Source organism: Amphibalanus amphitrite, unplaced genomic scaffold, assembly GCF_019059575.1.
Source record: "Amphibalanus amphitrite isolate SeventyFive unplaced genomic scaffold, NRLGWU_Aamphi_draft 000785F_arrow, whole genome shotgun sequence".
In the NCBI taxonomy this organism is placed as follows: domain Eukaryota; kingdom Metazoa; phylum Arthropoda; class Thecostraca; order Balanomorpha; family Balanidae; genus Amphibalanus; species Amphibalanus amphitrite.
The window spans coordinates 1-23,324 of record NW_024882279.1 but is presented as its reverse complement, the minus strand read 5'-3'; the positions used below and the strand labels follow the sequence as shown (position 1 = coordinate 23,324).

General features: G+C 48.3%; 1 protein-coding gene across 2 annotated transcripts in view; it reads left to right on the top strand.

The window, feature by feature from the left end:
- Nucleotides 1-23,020, top strand: part of LOC122366114 (death-associated protein kinase 1-like) — a 138,843-nt gene extending 115,823 nt beyond the window's left edge. Inside the window, exons 10-17 of one of the 2 annotated variants that reach the window (XM_043337962.1) lie at nt 2,891-3,001; nt 9,541-9,738; nt 13,409-13,507; nt 14,407-14,505; nt 16,398-16,595; nt 18,428-18,582; nt 21,890-22,010; nt 22,833-23,020. In XM_043337962.1, coding sequence (XP_043193897.1) covers nt 2,891-3,001; nt 9,541-9,738; nt 13,409-13,507; nt 14,407-14,505; nt 16,398-16,595; nt 18,428-18,582; nt 21,890-22,010; nt 22,833-22,952 — 1,101 coding nt within the window. In that variant the 3' untranslated portion in view covers nt 22,953-23,020. The remainder of the gene's footprint in view (nt 1-2,890; nt 3,002-9,540; nt 9,739-13,408; nt 13,508-14,406; nt 14,506-16,397; nt 16,596-18,427; nt 18,583-21,889; nt 22,011-22,832) is intronic. The other variant, XM_043337963.1, reaches the window with a different exon arrangement.
- The last annotated feature ends 304 nt before the right edge of the window (nt 23,021-23,324 follow it).

Here is a 23,324-nt window from a genome sequence, read left to right as displayed (position 1 = left end):
GGTCCCGATTTTCCCGGTTTTCGGGTCATTGACCTGACCTGGAAGGTCACCCGATGACCTAGACATGTGCGGTCGCACAACGACTGCATCCTTCTCCAGGATGACCTGAACCGTATCTCAGATTGGGCCGAAACATGGAAACTGTCTCTCAATGCATCAAAGTGCAAAACCATGTCGGTCACGCTTAAACGAAACCCTGTGCGATATGTATACACCGTCGATGGAACAGTTTTAGAAAAAGTAGACACAATGCGCGACCTTGGTGTGCTTTTAGAGTTTAGACAGCAAACTGTCCTTCAACGCACACGTCGATTTCATCGTTTCTAAGGCTCGCCGTGCTTTGGGTGTGCTCATGCAATCGTTTCAGTTTTGTCATGGAAAGAATGGGCAGTTGAATGAAGGGGCCGTCATGGCCGCATACTTTGCTAACGTCCGTTCTGTCTCAGAATTTGGATCCCAGATCTGGTCAGGCGCGGCAAAAACACATCTGGACAGGATAGAGCGTGTACAACATAAGTTCCTGTTATGGCTTGTTCACCGCACTGCGAACAGAAGGATGTCATCTGACCTCTCATATGACGGACTGCTAGCGCTGTTTAAGCTGCCATCACTCACATCTCGCAGGCTACAGCATGACATTACTCTGTTATATAGTATTATTAAAAGCAGATGTGACTCCATGTACCTTTTAAGTTGTTTTTCCATTCGTGTGCCATCAAGAACTACTCGCTACCGGGCCAGCTTCTTCGAACCTGTCGCCAGGGTAAATTCAGTCAAGAACGGGATGTTTTGCCGACTGCCCCGACTTGCCAATGATTTTATAGCTCGATGTCCCCATGTTGACCTTTTTCATGACAGTAGGTCCGTGGTGATGAAAAGTGTGATCATGCGTGTGGTGTAATATCCTGTTTACGACTTGTATTTATTGTTTTATACGGATGACTTTGCCTTTTAGTGGGAGGCCTTATCCCGTTGGCAATATACTGAATAAACAAACAAACAAACAAACCTAGGACCTTAAAATTGGGTATCATCGGCTTCCTCTCGTAACGGGCAACACGCTCGTTTTTTCCGTGAAGCTCTAGCTTGATCAGGGGCCAAACGCGAGGGAAGGGGGATCGTGCCGCCGAAGGACGCATCACGCAATGGCCTGTGCCGGCGAGGGTTAAAATTGGGTATCATCGGCTTCCTCTCGTCACGGGCAGCACGCTTGTTTTTTTCCGCGAAGCTCTAGCTCGATCAGGGGCGAAACGGCAAGGGAGGTCCAACGCCCCCCCCCCCCCTATACGAGTACCTACGTTCGCGGCTGGAAAAACACCAATACAGGGGATGGTTAAAGGCCGGCATCGGGTCTTCAGAATCCAGTGCGGGGCCCTCAGAGGCTAATATGGGCCTTTACAGGCCAGCATGGGGCCTCAGAGGTCAGTGTGGGACCCTCAAAGACCGGCATGGACCAGCAGGGTAGCGCGCTACAAGGCCAAGGATGTATTACAAGTAGATTAAGGTCAATAAAAGCCGTATTTAGATCAAGAGGACGCGTCAAGAGTAAGCTGACCATGCCTCCTAAAAAGAGGCAGCGAGCCTCACCTACCTATTCGATTTCTGGTTCAAGGAGCAATCATAGTAAGTTTAACTCTGCACTTTTGCAGTCTTCTTAAAATTTTAAATGTATGTAGACTAGAGATGTCAATCGGACACCAACTTTTTGGTATACCGATACCAAACTGATACCAACTTGGTATTTGGTATTTTGATCCTAATGTTGTTGGTATTTTGTTGGTATTACGAATCCGGCTAATGTATAAGAGGATACGAATTCGGTAAAAAGTTGGTATTTCCCTCATGTTCCCAAGTTGGTTTGGTTTCGGTATTTTTCATGGTTTTGGTTGGCATTTGGTTTGGTATCGGTATCCTGATTTTCCGTTATTGATATCACTAATGTAAACAATAGGCATACCTATAAGGTGAAATACACACGAAATACCATATCACACACAACAAACGTTAAACTATAAATGGCACAGTTGGTTGACTGTGAAAGTGACATAGGCCTTAACCCGCCCCCCCCCCCCCCAGTCGCAGGTGAAAATGGTTGCACCCCAAAACAAGTGACTGGATCTGCCCTTGGGCAGGGGAGCGGCGAAAAATTTTGCCCACCCAGTGAAAAATCCTTAGAGGAGGCCCTGGAACCCATGGAGCGGGCGACCCATCGAGCGACCCACCGACCAACCCTTTACCAAGAAACGGCAGGATGTGTGTCCATAGAGACGTTTGGTGGGGTGGTGGGGCGAGATGGGACCGTGGAGACGGCGAAGAACAGGCAGCCTTGGACAGGGCAGAGTGTGGAAGACGAATTGCTGAGTTCATATCACTAAGGAAATGTGATAGATGCAGGAAGAATGTCAGAGATAGGTGCAAAGTTGCAGGGAAAGGGACGATGATAAAAACAGATGAAAGGATAAGAGGATGAGAAGTGCAGAGGGTGGGGCACGCCGCTGGACCTGGCATGTGTTTTCCCATGAGTAACACATTACCGGCAATATGGGTTATTGCAGTCACCCGCAATGACAATCGTCCGTTCCTATATTGCCACCTCCAGCGCTCAATACGGAGCAATTCGGGTCCGCTGAGCACAGGGACATTGGACAAAGCGATATCCGAGAACATTATCCTTAAAAATTTGTACAATGGACATTGTACGACTTTTGTACCAAGTTGCATTGCACCAACTTTGACGATTCCTCGTAATCCATGGCATTCGTATACCTAATTCATACAAAATACGTGACTTCAGTAGCATAAATAGTTTTAAGTAGCACAACTGGCGTGTGCTTTACCCCTTTTCCGTGAATTTTGATTTGTGAGCTTATTGATCGATATTTTTTCGCAGGATGAGAATTTCGTGGTGTCGGCGCTGTTCTGCGCCGCCGAGGAGGGCAACGTCTCCGGCATCAAGGAGCTCTTCTCCATGGCCAAAATCGACCCAAACGTCGCCAACAAGGTGAGTCCGACCGCGGCGATATCGCGCAAATCCCTCTTCCTCTCTTTTCCGCTCCTTGTGATAGGCGTCGTCGTCCTGACGACGGCGTTCGCTTAGATGCATTTAGCATTACGTAAGAGTCGTCCCATCATTTTGTGATATGGTCTGATGTGCACATCAATATCGTTTTGTGATGTGTTGGTAGATAGACGTTAGCGAAATGTCTCTTCATGTTCTATGTGTATATGAGATAATATTATCAACGCAGAGCCTTTGCTATTTTTATCATATAGCTTTGACCTGCCACTGTCTATTGAGCGAACCCAACTGCGCGAAAAGTAATCTCGTCTCGGGCCCATACTCTATTATTTTTTCATTAAAAAAAGATTTGAATCACCAATAAATGGAATATCAATCCTTTTATCATAAAAAACGGCTCGCTTTTAACCCGCGCCGCGTTGGGCTCAGCTGAGCAACGCGCCCTGTTGGGGAGGGGGGCAATTTGCCCCCCCCCCCCTAAGATCTCGAGAACCACGCAACCTAGCGACAAGCGGCAAACGGTGTTGGATAGCCCTATCAGGGAACTACCTTGTGACCCAATTTTATTGACCTAGGTCAAACCGATTACGTCACAGGTCAAGTCAAAGGTCGAATTTTCACCGTTTACAGGCATTTCAAGAAATGCGTTGTAAAATCGAGTAACATACATTTAATTGAAAATCATCGATGAGGAAATGTTCTTCAAACACATATTTTGCTATTTGAGTAATTATACTTAACACATATTTTGCTATTTGCTATTTGCTATTTGAGCGAGAGGCGCGTCACTGATACCAGGTCAGATCACAGAGGTCAGGTCACTGGGGGGTCACAATATGAAAGTGTCGTGTTATACATGTTCTATGGTCCATTTTACATGACAAATACGATTATGTGGGTCAGGCAGCCTTTGGGGCCAGCTTAGGTCACGTTTTGGTCAAGGTCAGGTCAAGGACAGGTCAAATTAGGTCAAATTTCAAAGTTGATATTTTGCATAAAATGGGCATCGTTTCGATGCAGCTCGTCACGGGGAGTTCAATGGTGGTCTTTGTTATGCCCTACGTGGTCTAAAATCGCTAAAAATTGAGTTCAAAAATTTGACGTCATCATTTTTGAACAGTTTTTTTCGCTATAACTTGGCCAAAAAACGAGATATCGATCTGAAATTATGGTATGTATATAGAAGTGTGCAGGAACTATCACATAAATTCCGGTTTTTTGACAATCGGATTTTTTTATTTTTTAGTTTTTTTTCTAAAAAAATCATTTTTTTGATTTTTTTGGGGTCAAAAAACCAAAATTTTGAAAATCCGAGATAGCAGTTTTGTAGCGCCGCTTTTTGTCTACTAGACCATGTAAAGAACTTTGAAATTGCTTGGTAACTGTAGATTTGGTGAGCGTTTCAAGATTGCATGTTTTTTTGCTCATTTTTGCTCGAACATGACCTCAGTTTGACCTCAATAACTCCTGACCTAAGTGACCTAAGACTTGAAATTTGGTGTGAAGGTGTCAAACTGATGCTCGGGAAGGTACTAAAAATTTGGCGGCGCTGCGCGCCGCCGTTTTCTTGCTATTCAGGAAAAACCACAGGGGGGGGCCAAATTGCCCCCCTCCCAACGGGGCGAGGGCAGATCTTAGCCGAATTTCATAACATATTTACATTCGCTTAAGCCAGCATTTAACTTATACAGGAAGTCGATTCATTCAGGTGCTGGTGAAGTATCTTCTTGAGTTCGTATTCCATGCTCTGAATTAATGATAAAGTTCTAATGCATACCGAGAAGAGGTGGCAGGACGACTGCGTACACATTTACCCTCGAATATAACCGCTAACTGTTCCAGCTTACAAAGTTTGGTGGCATGACGTCTGAACTTTCTGGAGGTCATGCAGCGGCTGCATGAAGTTATGCTGTATGTAAAGGTCGCGCCCATTGCAATACGGCCGTATTTCAAACTGACGCTCTCCTGTGTATTCTGGAGTTTCCGTGCTGCGGTCCTATTCAGCAAACGGCGTCACCGCGTCAGAGGTGCTGTTAAAAAGGGTTTGAATTTTATTTTCGTTCGTTCATTTGGCACGATTGATCGCCCGCATCATTTTCTTTTGGCCATTTGCCCAGTAACCCGGCTGTGCTATCCCAATAGCGTTCTCCAGCGTTGATAGAACGCGGCAATCCCTTAGCTGGATCACACCAGTGTCTACGGCTATCTCCTCTGAACAGTGCCGCAGCCGGTGACCGTGAAACGTCCGGGAACACTCCCCTTGGCCAGCAGATAGCGACAGAAGTCGCCAACGACCGCTGTATCGCAGAGCGCGGCCCGACCAGTTGGGTATTACCGTTCCCCAGCGCTGCCACGGCAGTTTTGCAGAGCCGTGGAGGCGCTAAGGAGTCCCCAGAGTAGGTGATTCTCGTGATGGAAGGGCTAGGACCGTGGTTTTGTGCCGTATAGTGGCTGCTGCTAAATAGCGGTGAAGGCGGTGCATGAGGTGTTCGCTCCAGTAAATGCAGAATGGATGCGTGTTTGCGTTTTGAAGGTGTCCCACACGAAACACTGAACTGTTTTCAGTGAAACTAACTACCTCCGAGTAAACTTGGTGCTCAGATTGATAAATGTTCCTTTTCACTCTGCGAGAGCGTAACACAGCCTCAAAAACACCCACGAGACCATTACTCATCATTTTCTCGGAGCTCTTCCAAACTATCATCAGCTCCCTGACGTCGTGTTACTGCTCTGCGACTGCCATCAGTCTTCAGCTGTCTGATAGCGTGCATCTCCGGGTCCGTCCTCACTCCATCTATGTATTATATGTGCGGGAAATTGTACGGAGAGAAGGATGGCCGCGATCCGCCCTGTCCTCCGTCCCCCCCCCCCCCTCCCCACCGCCCGTCGCCCACCATACATCCAGCCCGCCGCGGCCGACGGTGTTCCCTCGTACACACATCCACGTCAGCGGCTGTGATGAACGAGCGTCTGCCAGCCGAGTTTCCTTTGATGGCGCCTCCGGTGATGGATGTGCAGCAGAAAATGGGCCGTTCACGCCCGCGCCGGCACCGACACACCGCAAATAAGCCCAATAACGTCACCTCCTGAAGATATTACCAGGGTTCCTGGGGTGGTTTTTGTGTGATCCAATCAGCCCTGATGAGTTTTGAGCTTATGTGATAGTATAGCGTAACCAGAATTCCTATTCGCTGGGATATTGAAAACTGTTCTTTATTTTTTTATCGGAATAGATTGATGGAGCAGCTCAAAGTATTACAGACACTGGAATTTCAATACACGATTCAAATTGAAGCTTGTAACCATCCGAGAGCCGTTCAGGTTATAAGGCCGTGCCATGCTGTCTGGTGGGACCTGTTGCCGGGCTGTATGAATGTTAAATGCATGCAAATTGCATACGGCATTTCCGCCTGGTGACATCGTTGTCATTCCTTGGCTAACATTCTGACGTATAATTCATAGCGCTCCTAACGATGTGTTTCGGTTCCTAGCTATTATAGGTACATGATTGATGAAACAATTCAAGGTGCTGAAAGACCAAATAACTATTGAAAAAATGACACCTCTGGGAGACGTTTCGTACTTCCTCCATATGAATAAATGTTTAAACTGGACTTTTCCGTCTGTCCAGACTGCGGTCCTTGCACTCTTCATTCTTCAATGCTCACAGACCACAGTTAAAGGGACTATCCCACCTTTAAAGGGACCCTCCCACCTTCAAAAAAGTTTATGAATTGGCATGAAAGTGATGTCGCTCGGTTCAGAAAGAGCGAAAACGAATATCTACCAAATTTCACCGAAAAATATTCACCGGTTTTCAAGATATTAGACTTTTACTTTTGTTTACTTTTTTTGGATCTCCGCTGTTTCTAGCGACTTTATTTTAGAAGTGCGGCGTTTGCGGCAGATGTTGCGCGCAAATAGCATATACCACCGCGTGCTACAAAACGTTTTAGTCAAACATTTAAAAATCGTTAGATATTTGCGCTGACGTCACACATTCAGAGGGGTATTCCTAAGCATTAGCCCCTCTGAATCAAAATGCTGCAATTTTGAAATTCAATATTTCCGATTTAAGGCATTTCTCGATGTTGTGAGTGCCGAAACCGGTAATTGTGAGCCAGGGACCCCATTTTGGCTATCTCAACTCAAATCTAATGTTAAGGTGGGAGGGTCCCTTTAACATGGGGTTTGAGTTGAGATAGCCAAGTTTGCGGCGAGGTTCAGAAACCACTATCTATCTAGGTTGCAACCCCCGCGGCCTCTTGGTGTTGAAGAAATTCGTTCCCTTCATTTGAAAATGGGCCTTGTACAAGGCCCTATCTTCAACATGGAGCGACCGTTAGTGTGACGTCACCTCGTTTAATCATTCTGATTTAAATGGGTTTGTTCGTTGAAAAATCGCTTAAAACTTGGTCTGAACTTCGTTGTGGTGCCTACAGAGTAAAAAGAATCAGCTTTATGACAGTAATGTGGCCTGGGGAAGGAGGTAATTTTGGGCTGTGACGTCACATATTTAAAAGTTTGTGTTTGGAATATGGGAAGCCTAAGATGATTAATGAAAAATAAATGCCAGAACCGTGTTCCTGGTCATCCAATCTATAAAGTCGGGCACAATTTAACTGGTTTTAACAACATTTTAGAAGGTGGGATAGTCCCTTTAAACTTCAACACATACGTTCCCGTGCTACAAGCCCGAGTTGCCGCCCGCTGGACTCCCAGTTATGCTCGACTGCGGCCACCCAAAGAGACGGACATGGCAGTAGACTGTGAGAACGACGTCTGCCAGCGGCGGCGGCAGCGGTGAACCGCAAAGCACCGCCGGCGACGACCACGACGCGACGTGAGAGGTCCGCAGGCGACAGCCGCTCGCTCCCCAAACTGTTACGACCGGCCGGAGACGCCGTCACCGGTCTCCTCAGAGGCCAAACTGTCGACTGAACGCGCAAACTTGTCCCACGAATACCGGCCAAGCTGGCGTTCTGCAAAAGATATAGCGCTATAGGCACTGCAGCAGACGCGAGGATGTCTATATGAAATGGGAGATGGGTATTAAATTTACTATTTAATATAGCAAACTAGAGCCGATGCATGAGTACATTTTCAATTAATTGGCACTTGGACTTTTACGCCAGGCGTCAAGTGAGCTATTGTTTGATTCGAAAACAGTATTCTTGTTCGGCGCTCTGCAGCAGTTTGGTGTATGTTTGCGGACGGAAGCGTATTTCAGACACAATGGAAGCATGTCGCACTCAGCTCTTCCGTTCTGTTTCCTGCGCTCGGTGTCGCAGCCGGTGCGGGGTGGCACCCCTCTCCGGTCCGTCGGGAACTGCACCACTCGGTGGGCACCCTGCACACTGCACAGTTGTGTCAATAGGCGGTGTTGGTGCCGGCTAGCTGGATCGATTGCTGAACGGGGTGCGCACAAAGGAGCGACAAACACCGGTCACGCCCGCAGGGAACCGCGCTCAGGAATGAACGCTAAAAGTTAGGGTCGGTGGTTCCAGTTGTTGCACGTTATAATATGAAGAAATGACTTCAATGTTTCAGTTCCCTGGTCGGTGGTCCACAGGTCACCTTGAATTGTAGGGCACAGCATACGATATTTGCACATTTATGTGTATACTAGCATACATTATGCAGTTTTATGAGGTCGCTGTCAAATATGAGCACCCATAAATATCAATGTGAAGCGATTTTCATCGAGCCCAATATCAACACTGACCATTTTCACGGCTCGATTGAGCTTTGCATCACGTGGCTGCGATATTCCGCTCCCCGCGGCAGCGTGCCCGAAAGCCTCGCTATAACTGAGTGTCAGCTTCTGACATTCTGTGGACCGACCCGCTGAGTTGGCAGTCGTGATTTCTCCCGCCGCGGGACAGCAATATGGGCACTGGTGTGCCGACCGAATACCAAACCGAGGCGCTTATTGTGCGGTGATCGGCCCGTAAAGAACGTCGTATGGTGGAAAACGGCCCCATCGCGATACTGTTCAAATGAAAGTGGATCGATCGAGACCCGGAGAATTGAATCTGATGTTGGGCCAAGTCTGGGTTAAGTCAAGGTCACACGAGGGTGTGACTGAGCGAGCAGGACTGCGCTATTGCCTATTATTTAGTATTTGCCTAATCCGGAGAAATAGTGTGTAACTAGTGCGTGGGTCTCGTCACTCCCCTGTCAATATTACGTAAGCGTCAAAAGAAAAATAATAACAGCAAATGAGATACGAGAGGCAAACTTTGTGTAACTGCTTATGCAGTGACAAACTTTCAGGTCGCAATATTTCACGAAAGCTGCAGTTGTGTGGCTTTCAGTCCCAAGCTTCGCCCAAATATTATTGCTACCTTACGGCAAAGCAAAACGACGAAATGCCTCCCGCCTACAAAGCGCCTTCAGCTGACACTTTTCAGCCTCCCATTTTTTATTATTAAATGAAACACCAATTAAACGGCCCAATGTGTCCATACGCCCTGAGGTCATCTACTGGTCACCTCTAACGTGGCGCCACCTATTGGCAGCACGGCGAGACTGCACTTCACGTGGCGGCCGGCCTGGGTCAACTGGAGGTGGTGCGTGTGCTGCGAGCCAAAGGGGCCAACCTGAACCAGACGGATAGCAACGGCGACAACACGGCCTTCTGGGCGGCTCGGCACAGCCACTCGGCCGTGCTCAACTACCTGATCAAGGAGGGCGTGCACATCAACAACAGAAACAAGGTGCGTACAGTAGGTCTATTAAAAAAAGTCCCCAGCACCAGTGGGCGCTGCATTCGCTGAGCCGAACCCCCGTCTGCCTGTCCCATATCGCGCCGGGCTCAGGTCAGGTAGGGTCAGCGGGACCGCTCGGTCCGGCCCGCGGGCGGTGGACGGGCGGCCGGTAACGCTTTCCGCCAGCCAGCTGTAGAATCCAACAAACGGGACGGCCACCGCTCAGCGCAGCGAAACCGGTGTTAAAGAATGGCAGTAGATGTTCATGGCCACAATGATTATGAGATAGTCATTGTTAGCCCGTGCCCCACAGGAATGCCTAGACTCTCACGCCCTGTTGGAGGGGAAATGGGGATTGAGCATCATTCTTTTAACTCAGCTTTGGGCATTTAAGTGGTATTCGAAGTAGCGTCAAAAGAAGCAAAAAGAAAAAAAAAATACTTCAGCTAATTTTGGATCGGGTCACAGCCAGAGGTCATGTCACTAGAGGTCATCGATGGTAAAATTTTGCTTAGACAGGGTGCGTTGCGCGCACCGGTGCATTGGGTTTCCAATTTCTATTGAAACATCAACAGACTCGGAAGCTCGCACCGCTAGCGGGGAGCCGAATTCATATCAACCGCCGCAACAATGCAGCAGCGCAGTGCAACGTGCTGCAGCGCGGGGCCGTGAAACACCGCCCAGGGCTATCCATGTGTCAGGGCAATCCAAGCGGAACAGTCTCGCTTCCTTAGATCACTGTCGCTGGCTCGCACAACCCAATTACTACACCAGAACATAGTTATGTCATAGCTCTGCAAGGGCCTTTTCAGACCGAAAAAGATGGCCCCCAACAAAACAATTTTCTCATTCAGTATTGTATCTCAGCACCACATGTTTTCAGAGTGTTTATTATGCGTTCCGTCCAAAAAAGCGCAGTTCAATTTTCTCCCATTGACTTGAGCGATCTCAAAATTGACCCGGCCTTTCTGTCAACAATGTCAAACTTGCAAGGTAAACGTTTCAAATACATATACTGTTGCCCATTAAAATCGCTGAAAGTTCTGAAGCGATCGGTTAGTTGGTGTATTTAGATATGATGAGCACAGGCACTTTCCTTGAGGTAAGGTCACTTGACGTGACCTGGTATTATGACCTTGAATTGAAAGACTTGTGTGGGAAAAAATGGGTCATTTGAAATCTTAAAATGCTAGATTTTAACAATAACTGCAAACACTATCCCGGCCAAATAGTGAGTGAGAAAGGAGCGATTCCCCGACCCCACGTTTAGCTCCTATAATTGAGCTAGCTGCTAGAGCCTCGCGGAAAAAAACGAGCGCTTGCGTCGTTACGTGACGCAGTGACTGGTACCCCGTTTTAAAATATCAGTGACCTCTTAGGGCAGGTCAAGGGCCCCAAGGCATTTGATCGGTTTTGGTAAAAAAAAAAAACTAAGCGCATTATCGTCATTTCGATACAATCGTGTTTTCTGTTCTCAGACGCATCGATTTACGAGTAGGTATATGCTTTTTTGTTTAGATGAAGCAATTTAGGATGTTTACCTCAGATCAATGTCATGTTAGAGCAACGCAGGTCACGAAGCTGTTGAAAGGAGGACATGTTGCATAACATTTGATTCGGCAAGTCTTGCAAAGTCCATTGATGGCTGTCCCGACTGGCTAGCTCATTTTGATCGGGAGTTATTGACGAAGCACTCGTATGACCCTAGTGACGTCATAAATGACGTCACGCAAGGTGAACAATGCAAAATTGAAGCATTAGAACTTGCCAAGAATGTATGAAGTCACGATTTCATGTGCTTGAGGTATAGTTTCAGATAATTTCCGACGCCAAATTAACAGTTTCCATAATTCCCCATTATGCTTATATGTCACTAAGTGCATTGCGGATTGCATCATTTTATAACCGACAACCGTGCAGAGGTTTACCTAATTAAGACGTCATAGTTAAGTGACCTGACCTGAAAACGTGGTTGATGTCAAGTGATTCGGCTTGAATGAAATGTAAGGAATGTGAAATGTCAGCCTTCTATCATCATTCTGCTTTGAGCTACCGCAAAAAAATACATGGTGGCGGCATCCACCCCTTCTTCTCGGCCGGCGAGGGTTAAACCTCGCTTCGAATTATTGCAGATAATGATGCGACCGAAAACAAATCATTTATCAATTATCTGTGTCTAGAACGGCCGCTGACTTGTTGGACAAGATCCCCAATATTAATTCGCTAGATGGGAATAAAATACTCGGTATGTGATACATATAGTTATACCCCTCGATTTGCCCTCGCGCTAAGTCTATTCTAATCATCACTGTCGCTTTTTTTATCCGAGATGATGTCCGCCGCTAAACGGGTTGTTTTGTTTGCTTGCTTACGTTGAATGGCCATTACGGATTATTGAAGGATTATGATACTTGGGGCAAGGGAGGATATACACTGCAGGTGTTTAATTTAGATCACAAAGGCATCATTTCCGGCCTCGTGCAGAGTCATTATCTTCCCCTCCTCTGCACTGCGTCATCTCTGCACCCCACACACGGCGTCCTCACTCCACGGCCGGCCGCCGCCAACTGACCCACTCGCCGGGCGCCGCGACCTGACCCGTGTCGCTGCCGCGGCCTGCGCAATAGAGTCGGGGCTGGAATACGGGGGTTCGGCTGGCCGGCCGCCTCTGGAGCGGGGGACTTTTTTAGTAGACCTACTGTACCTACCTACGTATAAGGGATTACAGACCTGTTTTGTCTTCAGCCCCAGTTTCTTAAAAAAATCGTTTACCTTTAGACTTCTAAAAAGGTTGGTATGACACAAAATGAGTGAGTGAGTGAGTGAGTGAGTGAGTGAGTGAGTGAGTGAGTGAGTGAGTGAGTGAGTGAGTGAGTGAGTGAGTGAGTGAGTGAGTGAGTGAGTGAGTGAGGGAGGGAGGGAGGGAGGGAGGGAGGGAGGGAGGAAGAGAGAGAGAGAGAGAGAGAGAGAGAGAGAGAGAGAGGGACGAGTCAGCGAGCGAGTATGTGCGCTAGTCCCCGCTCATTAGACGTACAGCGAAAACATTGGCACTAAGTACGCGGGCAGTCTGACCCTAACGGCTAACCGCCCGATCACTTATCGTGCACGCATGCATCTCTCGGAAAACTCATCACGGATATTCAGCAACTAGAAATTGCGCAAGCCTGGGCTCTATATGAAGGTCACGAGCTGTCTGCCTGAGACGAGGTGCCATGTATAAGGCACATGACCTTTCCTCACGACGTAATTAACGATGCCTGACAAGCAGCCGTCTCGTGGAAGTTTTCTACGTCTAAACAAATGGAGCGGTGCAGAATGGTGAACTGACACAGACAGACCTCGTCGCGTGCAGCAGCAGATGTATGCAGTGCTAACCTACTTGCACTGCGCAGAGAGCATGAGCGCGCGGCAACATAGTCAAAGAACTTGGTCCGCAACGTCCGTCTCTCTTCAGATTTCTTTTTTTAACTTTTGACTAAAGATACGAGTATAAGGCACCACCCTCAGTCAATTTTTGTCTCAGATTCTGATTTCTGAAAACAGCACATCACGACAAATTTACATTAGCTTTCTCAATCTTCAATCTGTCTCGTTCAAAATCCCGATCGATCCATCAAACCTAAATCTTTCTAGCGTCACAGCGTGCGTCACTGACTGTCATTACTCTCCGTGTCGTCAGAACGGCGAGACGCCTCTGCACGTGGCCTGTCGGTACGGCCACACCGCCGTGGTACAGCTACTCTGCGAGGCGCACACTAACCTCGACATCCAGGACGACGTGAGTACACTGCCATCTGGTGGCGACCGGCTGCACTCGTGCTTCAGATCGGCCCGCCGCTGGGCACCTCGCTTTTTTGCATCGATATCCTCAGAATAGGCTTGCTGTGATCTTTGAAGGTCATTCAGTGATAGGTGGTTTAATGCATGGCATGCTCTCATGACAACTCATCTCGGTTGTATCTTTGCTTTAGCAGTGTGCTGCCGTTTTTCATAACTGAGTTGCCAGTTCATAACTACCTATAGTACCATTAGAACAATCATAGCCATTTTTAGCCTTTGGAGTTGTGTGACCTGTTATAGTTTTGTGTGGTCCATTTTTTTTTTTTTACTGTTCCTTATATTATATTTTCAGTTAATTATATTCCGAATAGTGTTTGCATGAGTGCCTGGCTATGAGGGTATTTTTATTACGTTTATTTTGCTCGGTTTGATGTGCTTTCATTTTTTATTATCTTTGTTTGCATAGTCTCAGTGAACGGCCGGTCCTTATTCCAATAATCTATCAAGCTTCAATCATCGCATGTAATTAAATGGCATCATTTTAGCTAAATAATTATACATTGTTGGACCTCAAATGAGAACAATCTCATGACTAGGCAATGAGGTGAAAAGAATGTCATGAATGCCTAAACGCACCGGGAACATTTCACCAAACCAAAACGGTGGCGTAGAAAGTCAAAGGAACGACACCGTAAAGCCAGTCGCCATCCACATCCGCCCTGAGATTCTCAGAGCGCCATCTCAGCACCTCTCCTAGATTCCTCCCTGAGCCTTCAGTGCCCATCGTGATGAACTTTAAATCCCTCCCGGCCGTTCACTGAGACCGGCTCCGTCTCTGAACGAGGCCCGGCCCGCTGACCGCCTCTGCTCACTGCGTGTGCGTGCGTGGCCGCGCAGCATGCGGAGACGGCGCTGCATATGGCCGTCTGGCATGGCTTTCCCGTGATCGCCAATCTACTCTGCCTGGCCGAGGCCAACCCGAACGTCGTCAACCTCGTGAGTATGGAGTGCTGCAGGATGCGGGGAGGAGGGTGGGGAGCTGCGTCGATAACAGGTATGGCTGTGTCGTGTGTTGCCTGTGTTAGGAGTGGGTGAATGGGGAAGCAGGCCACGAGTCATGACTTACTGACATGTGTGTGCATTTGCCTAGCATGGGACCAAGGAGTCTAAACTGTCCCACTAGGGAACACGGCTCAACGATTGTGCGGTCCCACTTTGGGACAGAGCTGTGTATGAGTGGGCTATCCTACCATACGGGATGAAACTGAATGAGTGACTGTCCCACTGCTGACGGTAACTGCAGCCGAGAGCATGCTCGGGCGGCCAGTGGCACATCAATACGCCCTTGGACGTGAAATGAACAAGGTCGATGCAATCATCACTCATCACCGTAAAGAGTGACGGGTCTTGAGCTGACGAAAGGCGGTGACTGAACAGGTCATCAGTCCAGGGATAGGCACTTTATCCCGTTACCAATATTTTTTTTTCTTTATTGCAGAAAAAGTTTAAATATTTGTATTGCAGCCATGTCCAAACTATACGACCGGCGATGAACATTTTAGTGGCTCTCTCACGCGGGCTTCGCTGCCCGTTTTCTGTTTACCGAGTAGCCAAGCTCCCAGTTTGCCTACGTCGCAGTTCAGTTTATTCCAGCCCCCACCGGTATTCGTGTGGCGTCGTTTTGAGCACGCCAACGTTTCCCAATGGAACGCAGTTCTGCTCACACCGAATGCCGAGTGGCTCTGGTGCACTTTAACCGGATAATGTTGTCAATAAGAGGGACACTTTCAGCACGAAAAGTGGGCGATTTCTGACCGAGGAGTGAAATCAAGTCGCATTAAATCAGCTTTTTGAGCCGTGCCCGAACGGTGCTTTGGAGTTTAGAGTGCCACTGATGCCAGGCTATTGCAGTGTGGACAAGCTAACTTTAATGTCTAGGCTGACATTTGGTTGGCATTCGCGTAAATTTTTATCGGCATCGGCATTTTCAGCGTGATTAGAGCGAACGGACGTGCTTGTAAATTGTAATCGTCTTTAGCACTTATAAGGCAGAAAGTACTCAAGGAAATACACGTACATACCTACTTTGGACTCGGCAACGAATCGAACTCAATATAAAAAATCAAGTTAAAGTAACTGCATTGTATAGCTGGGGAGATCAATTGGACAATAGACAGCTGAAGTCGCACTTGAAGAGATAAAAAATGTGGAAAATCTCAGACGTTTAAAATAAAGACAGTTTTTGTGCTGTGAAAGGTACTTAATTTTTCATCATTCACGCTCGTGTTTGTTTATACGACTTTAATGTATACGAGCAGGTAGTCATGTGTGTTCTAGAGTAGTTACTTTAGCAGTTAGCAACAGACGGTACAAAAACATGTGAGTGACAGTAGAAAGGGCTGGCATGTTACTGAGTCAGGCTAAATGGAAGCTGAAACGCTACCGACCTAAGGCTGAAATTATAGGCTCGACTAGATAAATGTACTCGCCGCATTTGTCATTCACTTTAGGCTTTTACCGGCAATAAAGGCTTACTCAGAACTTACATTTTAATGTCATCTCCAACCGAGCGAGATGAGTATGCGCCAGCATTGCTAACGGAACGCGGTAATAGCGACTTGTGACGACCTTACTCATGTTGACGTTCTTGGTTTTGCCAATTTCACATTCCCCTGTCAATTGCAACCTCTGACCTAAACGTGACCTATGGACTTAACTTTGAGCTTTGTGGCGTTACTTTGATTATGACTTTACTCAGACATCTGACCCACATATGACCACTGTGACCTTATTCTGGCCTCTTTTACCTAGCTACCACCTCTGTGATCTTACTCTGGCCTGTGACATTACTCTGACCTCTGACTCAACATAACCTCGGACTCGTTCAGGAGCACGAGACGCCGCTGCACTGTGCGGCTGCTCGAGGCCACTTGGAGGCAGTGCGTTGTCTTCTGGACGCCGGCGCTACACTGGACATCCCTGACCGGCGCGGTGCGACGGCACTGCACCTGGCGCTCCACCGGCGTCACGTGCATGTAGCCCACCTGCTGCTACAGGCAGGCGCTGATTGCGACCTGGCTGACCATGTGAGTAGTGGGGAGACTGAGACACAACTGGGGCAGAACTGTCTGAGACTGACCACTGGGAGGGTGCGGGACTGTCTGAGATAGGCCGTCGGGTGGGGAGGGAGAAGCCTGTCTGATGCGGACGGGCTGCCGTGAAGGATGAGAGGTGCTGAACTGTCAGAGATTGGCTTGCTGTGGAGGGGAAGGGGTCGGGGCTGTCTGAGCTGAGTCGTCAGATTAGGGAGGGTCGGGCTATCAGTGACATGACCCGCAGCTGTGACACCATGTGGCGACCTCCGCTCATGCGGGTCGTTCTGCCGAGGAAATTGGAAACGTATGTGATGGAAAAATGGCCGATTAAGTATATCTGGCTGCCGGTGCCGGCGCTGAATTGTTCGACAGAGCTGTGTAATGGTGTCATATGTCTGGGCCGTCGCAGGGGCTCCGTGGACGACTTCATTACAGTCCTGAACGGGATCAGTGGTCCTGCCACAGTCACTGTGCTGCAGGGATCCGACGATACATAGTTTCCGTTAGCGGCCGGGCAGCAGTAGTGTATTTTGAGCCGACCGCACGGCGCACCGGCCCCTGATTATATCCGGGCTGTGTGCGGTCGGCGGCCGCTCGCCGGCTCCTGGAACCACCAGCTGCGCCGGATCACCGTGATAACTGATAATGGCGGCTAATTGGAACCACGATGGTTGACTGGTCTGCTCCGTATACGTGCCCCTGGATACCGTCTTTTTTCCGAATGGACTCCATGGAATTGACTAGTCGGGCATGGGAGAGCTTTCTCCCTCATTAGCTTAGGTTGCAAGGCTGCTTTGGCCAGAAATGTTGCTGTAGTTTATAAGCTCAAGAGGTGACACCTAACGTATGCGCATTACTTCGGTTTCAGCAGCTTTTCAATGGTTTCAATTAATGATTTAGTTCGGTATAAAGATAGCCATAAGGACGTAAGTAGGCCTTTCAAAATAAAGGAATAGCGTGCAAAGCACCAGCGGCGTCCGCTGGTGCCAATAGGCCAGGAGGGTAAGCAAAGTTAGCCAATAAACATGAAACATCACTTTCTATTTCAGTACTTTGCATTTCTTCTTTGAAATAGAATCTAAAAGTCATGCGAATGCCGACAGGTATTTGTATGTCGGCATTTGTCTCGTGAGCACGTCGCGTGTCTCCGTGAGCTGAAACCGTCGCCCACCGCGCCTGTCGCTGAGGACAGTGTGTCACATATAGTTTGCCGAAACTTGACGGCCTCGTGTCGCTCAGTTTAGCGTCGGAACCCGGAACACCGCTGTCTCTCGACGCCGTCGCTTCCACCGTCTCGGAGAGGAATATTTCAGCAGTGCCATCTCATGTGGGAATCGCATTAAAGTCAAGACACGGAACAGAGTGGGCTCCATGGTAATCGAGAACTTTTGCAGGTCCTGCCGGCATCCAAATGTTTCCACTTACTCTAATGGACTGTTATATGGGGCCTATCTTTACCTGGCTAGATCCTTGATATTGCATTCAGCATTACTCAGCTGACGCCTAGCTTCCTGGTCATCTGCATTCCATGCTGGTTGTCCTTATACAATTATACATTACTTACATTGCCCGCCGGGTGCGATATGTGTGCCATTTAGAACGCCAGAGTAATTCAAAAGAAGTCAAGCCACGTGTGTCAAACACACGACTTCTTCATTCTTCACGTGGTTATTTCAATGAAGATGAATTACATGTAGGTACTACGATGTCCGGCAAATGAGAACTCCTGCTGATGCTATTCTTTTCCCTCTCAAGCGCTCTGCAGCACCGCATCACGCTCAGCACTCATCTCTAACCTGTCTCTCGCCCTCTGCTCGTTCCAGCTGGGTGAAACTCCGATCCATCTGGCGGCCGCCGCTGGTCTCCTCTCATTGGCGCAGACTCTGTGCGCGTACGGCTGCGCTGTCGATGTGATGAACAAGGAGGGCCTCTATCCCATCCACCTGGCGGCCAAACACGGGCACACCGAGGTGGTCCGGTAAGTGAGACACATTTGGACCATTTGTGAGAAGATTTAAATGTTTGACTGGCTTGTGATTTGTGAACCTGATGCCCGTTTCACTTTCCTGGACGTACTCGTATCTCTTTCTCGTAAACTCGTATTTGTTTTTTAAGTTGATCACAGACTTCTCTATATATGGACTGTGCGCTGATTTTGGAAATCAGCATTGGAGGCCCAAATTTCTGAAGCCGTAATATGAACCCATATGTTGTAACACAATGCCCTTTTATTGTTTCCTGTCGACAGGCTGAATTTTATGTAATATATTTGTTTTTTGTACTATCTATTGCTCGTAGCTCAGAATAAGAAAGACTTCTGGTCGATATGAATCTGTATTGGAACATCATTTCACGTTCATCGACACCCATTGATGTCCTCATGTCAAGTTCATCTCACATTGCACCAGTGGGCTTGAAAATGGCGTTAGTCCATTTTCACCGCGGGATCCAGCGAGAAAGGGTGGCTATCATCCCTTTCTTCTTCCCCCGTGTGCTGGATTGTTCACATCTCTGACATGGCTGGCTACAAACTCGCGCGACAGTGCACCGACCGCGCTGGTGGTAAAGGTTGGCGGTAATGCCGATGGGGGACTTTACGGGAAAATGTGTGTCTGCTGCAACGGTGTCTTCACTGTTCTTCTCTGCTACCCACTTTTTCGCACCACGCATCTAAACATAGTCGCACTTTCACACATTCGCACATGCGCATCACCAATTGCAACGTATCCCTCCGTCTGCTCGTTTTCCACTCGCTGCTGAATGATAAGGCGATAGCTCTTGTGACGGTCGTTCCCATCACGTTGTCATGCTGTAGCTATTGTTGCTTTTATTGTGTCCCTTCGTCCCATGGAGACGTAGCCGAGCAGCTCTGAAGGGACCTGTGGGCGGCCCCCAGGGCCACCACGATGCTGCCGCTCCGCACCTCCTCCATGTTGGGGTTGATGGTCGCCATCAGGCGATGTCGGGTGCCCATCAGAGCCGGGCACCGCAGGAGGACATGCTTGGGCTGTCCGCCTCCTCTCAGCAGACGGGTAGAGTGCGGCTCTGCATTGTCGGTCGTCGCACTGGTTGCACCCCGACAGCCAGGAGGGCGCCAACCCGACTCTGTGGCGCCATTGGGAGGAGCTTGTCCAGTGGCCGGCGCGGAGCTGGTGGATGTCCACCGCCGCTGGCCGGTCGCCGCCGGCAACGGTAGGCGGGAGTCGATCCCCGTCAGCTGGTGGAACCAGCCGGCTGGCCAGGCCCCGACGGTTCGAGCCCTCGCCACTCTGGCGGCGGCCCAGTGGGCCTTCTGGACGTCTATAAGGATTTGTTTTTAGTCGAGTATGTTTGCCTTCTTGGCGATGGTGTCGGCCCTCTCGTTGCCTTCCAACCTGCATTGTGAGGGCACCCACTGTAGGTAGACCAACAGGCCTCCAGCTGTCAGTCCCCAGAGGGCTCTCCAGATGTCCACTCCGAGCGAGGAGTGCTGGGCGGCCCAGCCACCTCGGATGGCGGCGAGGGCGGACTGCGAGTCGGTGCAGGCTACGATGGTGTCTTCGGCGTGCGGCGGGTTCTCCAGCAGCTAGGAGAGAGCAGCTCGGAGGGCGACCATCTCAGCTCGGAAGCTGGAGCACAGGTAACCTGCCGGGGTGCGGATCGAGTGCTATTCCCCGTTCGGCCAAACGATTAGTGCCCCCGGCGCCTCCGTCATATTCTGTAGCTCGTTAGTTACAGTATGCTCTTCGCCCTTGGCACATTTCTTGGCTTCTTCATCAAAAATGTCCACAGCTGGCCTAGAAATGGTGACCTGCCAGTTTCCTGAGATATCCAAAGTAGAAGTTCCTGTAATAACAGGCCACCACCGGCACAGATATTTGTCCCAGCTACTTATACTCCAATCAGTCCTATGCATCTTGTTTCTGCTCCACCGCTATTTTTCCGTCCGTTCTTCGCAGACTGGCGTATTCTTGAGCTTCCCGATCCCGATGCAAGTTTTGCGGTAACATTTAACAGCGGCAACCTTCATCGTTTAACATTGATGCGAAGGGTACGAATTCCATCATTTCATCGAGCATTCTTCCGAGATGATTTGATCCAGACCATAATGAACTACAACCCCATACGACACACTGGATAAACTTCATTGTTTGATTGAATAAGCTTACTTCTTTTGGATGTAGTGGCGTATCACTGCCATGGGTATGGCATTATTTAGCGCGGCGTAGCTTCGAACTGCGATGGCGAGTTGTTCTTTTCACATTAACTGCTGGTCTCTGTAGCTCCTTTCAGTGAGTCTTTTTTTCTCCAGAATAAAATAAGGCACTAGGCATTATAGGAAGTATGCTGAGACTGGCGCCGTCGATAGCGTCCTGTTTTTCTTCTTGCTGTGTGAGTCTCACAGGAGTCAGTGTTTGCAAAAGTAAACTTGCAAATCTGATTGTCCTCAGCGTTATCTCTTATCTCGATTGATGGTTTCGTCTGTGAACATTTTTTCCTTTTAGTTATACGGGAGGCTAAAAAGTTGCCTTTTTGCTAGAAATTATGTTTCTCACATTTTTCTTGCCCTGACTCTGGCTTGATACCCGGAATGACATCTTCGCACCACACGTTTTCTGATCCGGTCGTGATGAGGTAGTGATCGATAATATTCTTTCCTTTTTTGACCATTTTTTCGAGCTATTTCTTACTTATTTTTACTGCTTCTTGTGGCCCTATATAATGTATCGTTATTTCTCAAAACCCTTTTCAAAACCAACGTAAATGACTAGTTCCGACAAATTAGCAACGACAACCAACAATGCAACCAACATTCAAAAGCAAGAAAATGCGCGCAAAGTACGGCTGCATTTGTGAAGTATATACCTCCAGCGTGAACAAATGGCTAACTGAACGAGAAAACATGTTCTCATTTATATACATTTATTTCTTATTTATTTTGAATTCAACAAAAAAATGTAATCCGACAGGTAGATAAAAGTATGGGCTATCCTATATCCAAATTTGTAAATATTCTGACACCCTTTTCATTGTAAAAAGATGGATAAAAGTGCACTTATTTTTGGGCCTCCAATGCTGATTTCCTCGGATCAGCGCACAGTCCATATATAGAGAAGTCTGTGAGTTGATTGATAAACTACATAAGTATTTTTCACGACTATTCCGATTTATACGTTAAATGATTACTGATGTCACGCTACCTTCACAAGAGGTTTGCGTGTATTTCAGGATCTTTTGCACCCTGATCCCGTGTCCCCGTGTCTGATCACTAAGGTCACTGACATTGATCCCGTGTTCCTTTTCAGGATCTTGTGTCTGGCGGGCTGCACGATCGACCAGCGGAACCGAGACGGCATTAAGGCCGAGATTACGGCCATCAAGCACGGCCACAACGACATCAGCTGCCTTCTGTCGCGTCTCAATAATGTGAGTGATGCGCCACCTCCAACTCTCGTCATTAAACTGAACACCACGGCTAATATCCCACCCGAACACCTATTCCGATCTATATGATTATAACGAATATCTACCCTCTAATTTCAAGACTATATATCAACCCGTATCTAAGCCCCGACCCTCCGCTCATTCCCTTTTCCCACCCACTCCTCTCCTGCCTCCAACACTCCGCGATACCGCCAGCCACCCCCGTCGCATTGGCTGCCCTGGTCGACCCTCTCGCTCTCTCCGCCCGAGTGCCAATATCCTGGTTACTGCCAGTCAGGCTGTGATGGACTGCGAACGAGGATGAACCCTATTATTCTGGCGATACTGGCCCCGGGCGTGGACGGGAGAGGTGCACAGCTGCACATGACGCCTCCGTGCTGGAACTGGCAGCTCTGGCAGAGGATGATTTGATGGCGGTGTAAGGCTGACAGGGAATATACTAGACAGCCCACGCAGCGGTGTTGCTCATGTGTCGATATTTGTGCGGTAATAGCGTTGGTGACCAAGTGTTTTATGATGTGATGGATTTCACATAATGTATCGGCAAATATGTCAATGTTTATTTCAATTTTAGTTGCCAAATAGCGGACTTCTCACCGATAACCAATATTTTTTTCAATGAAAGTAACGTAATTTGTGTCCGTTATCTGTCGTCCTTTTACCATTCGCACTCGGACCTCCCAGAGTCTGTGCTACTTTAGCAGGTTTGTCTGGTATTGCTTATATGTACCATTCTCATCGCGATGTAAAGTTCAATATCACACCAACGGCTGTATTTAACATGAACCTTATCCCTCCTTTCAGGCGGACCTCCGAGAGGAGTACATCAACCAGCTGATCCCCACGTCCAACCCGATCTCTCGCGTGAAGCTGAAGCTGTTTGGCCACTCCGGCGTCGGCAAGACCACGTTGTCGAGTCCATGAAGACGGATACTTCTCGAGCTCTTCAAACGCAGCAAGAGTGGCAGCATCGGTACATCGGCACCAAAAATGTGAGTGCCGATGTAAGGCGAAACCCCGAGCAAAGTGCAAACCATCTGAGAGTGACGCACAATATTCGGGCATAGATGCCTTCGCATCCGTTTCATGGTAATTGGTCCGACTGATTACATAGCTATTTGTGTTATTTTCACAATAATGGCGTAATTATTTCCCTCGGAATGCTTTGCTCATTACAAAATCTCTCTCTCTCTCTCTCCTCTCTCTCTCTCCCTCTCTCCTCTCTCTCTCCTCTCTCTCTCCTCTCTTCTCCTCTCTCGCTCATCGCTCTCTCTCCTCTCTCTCTCTCTCTCTCTC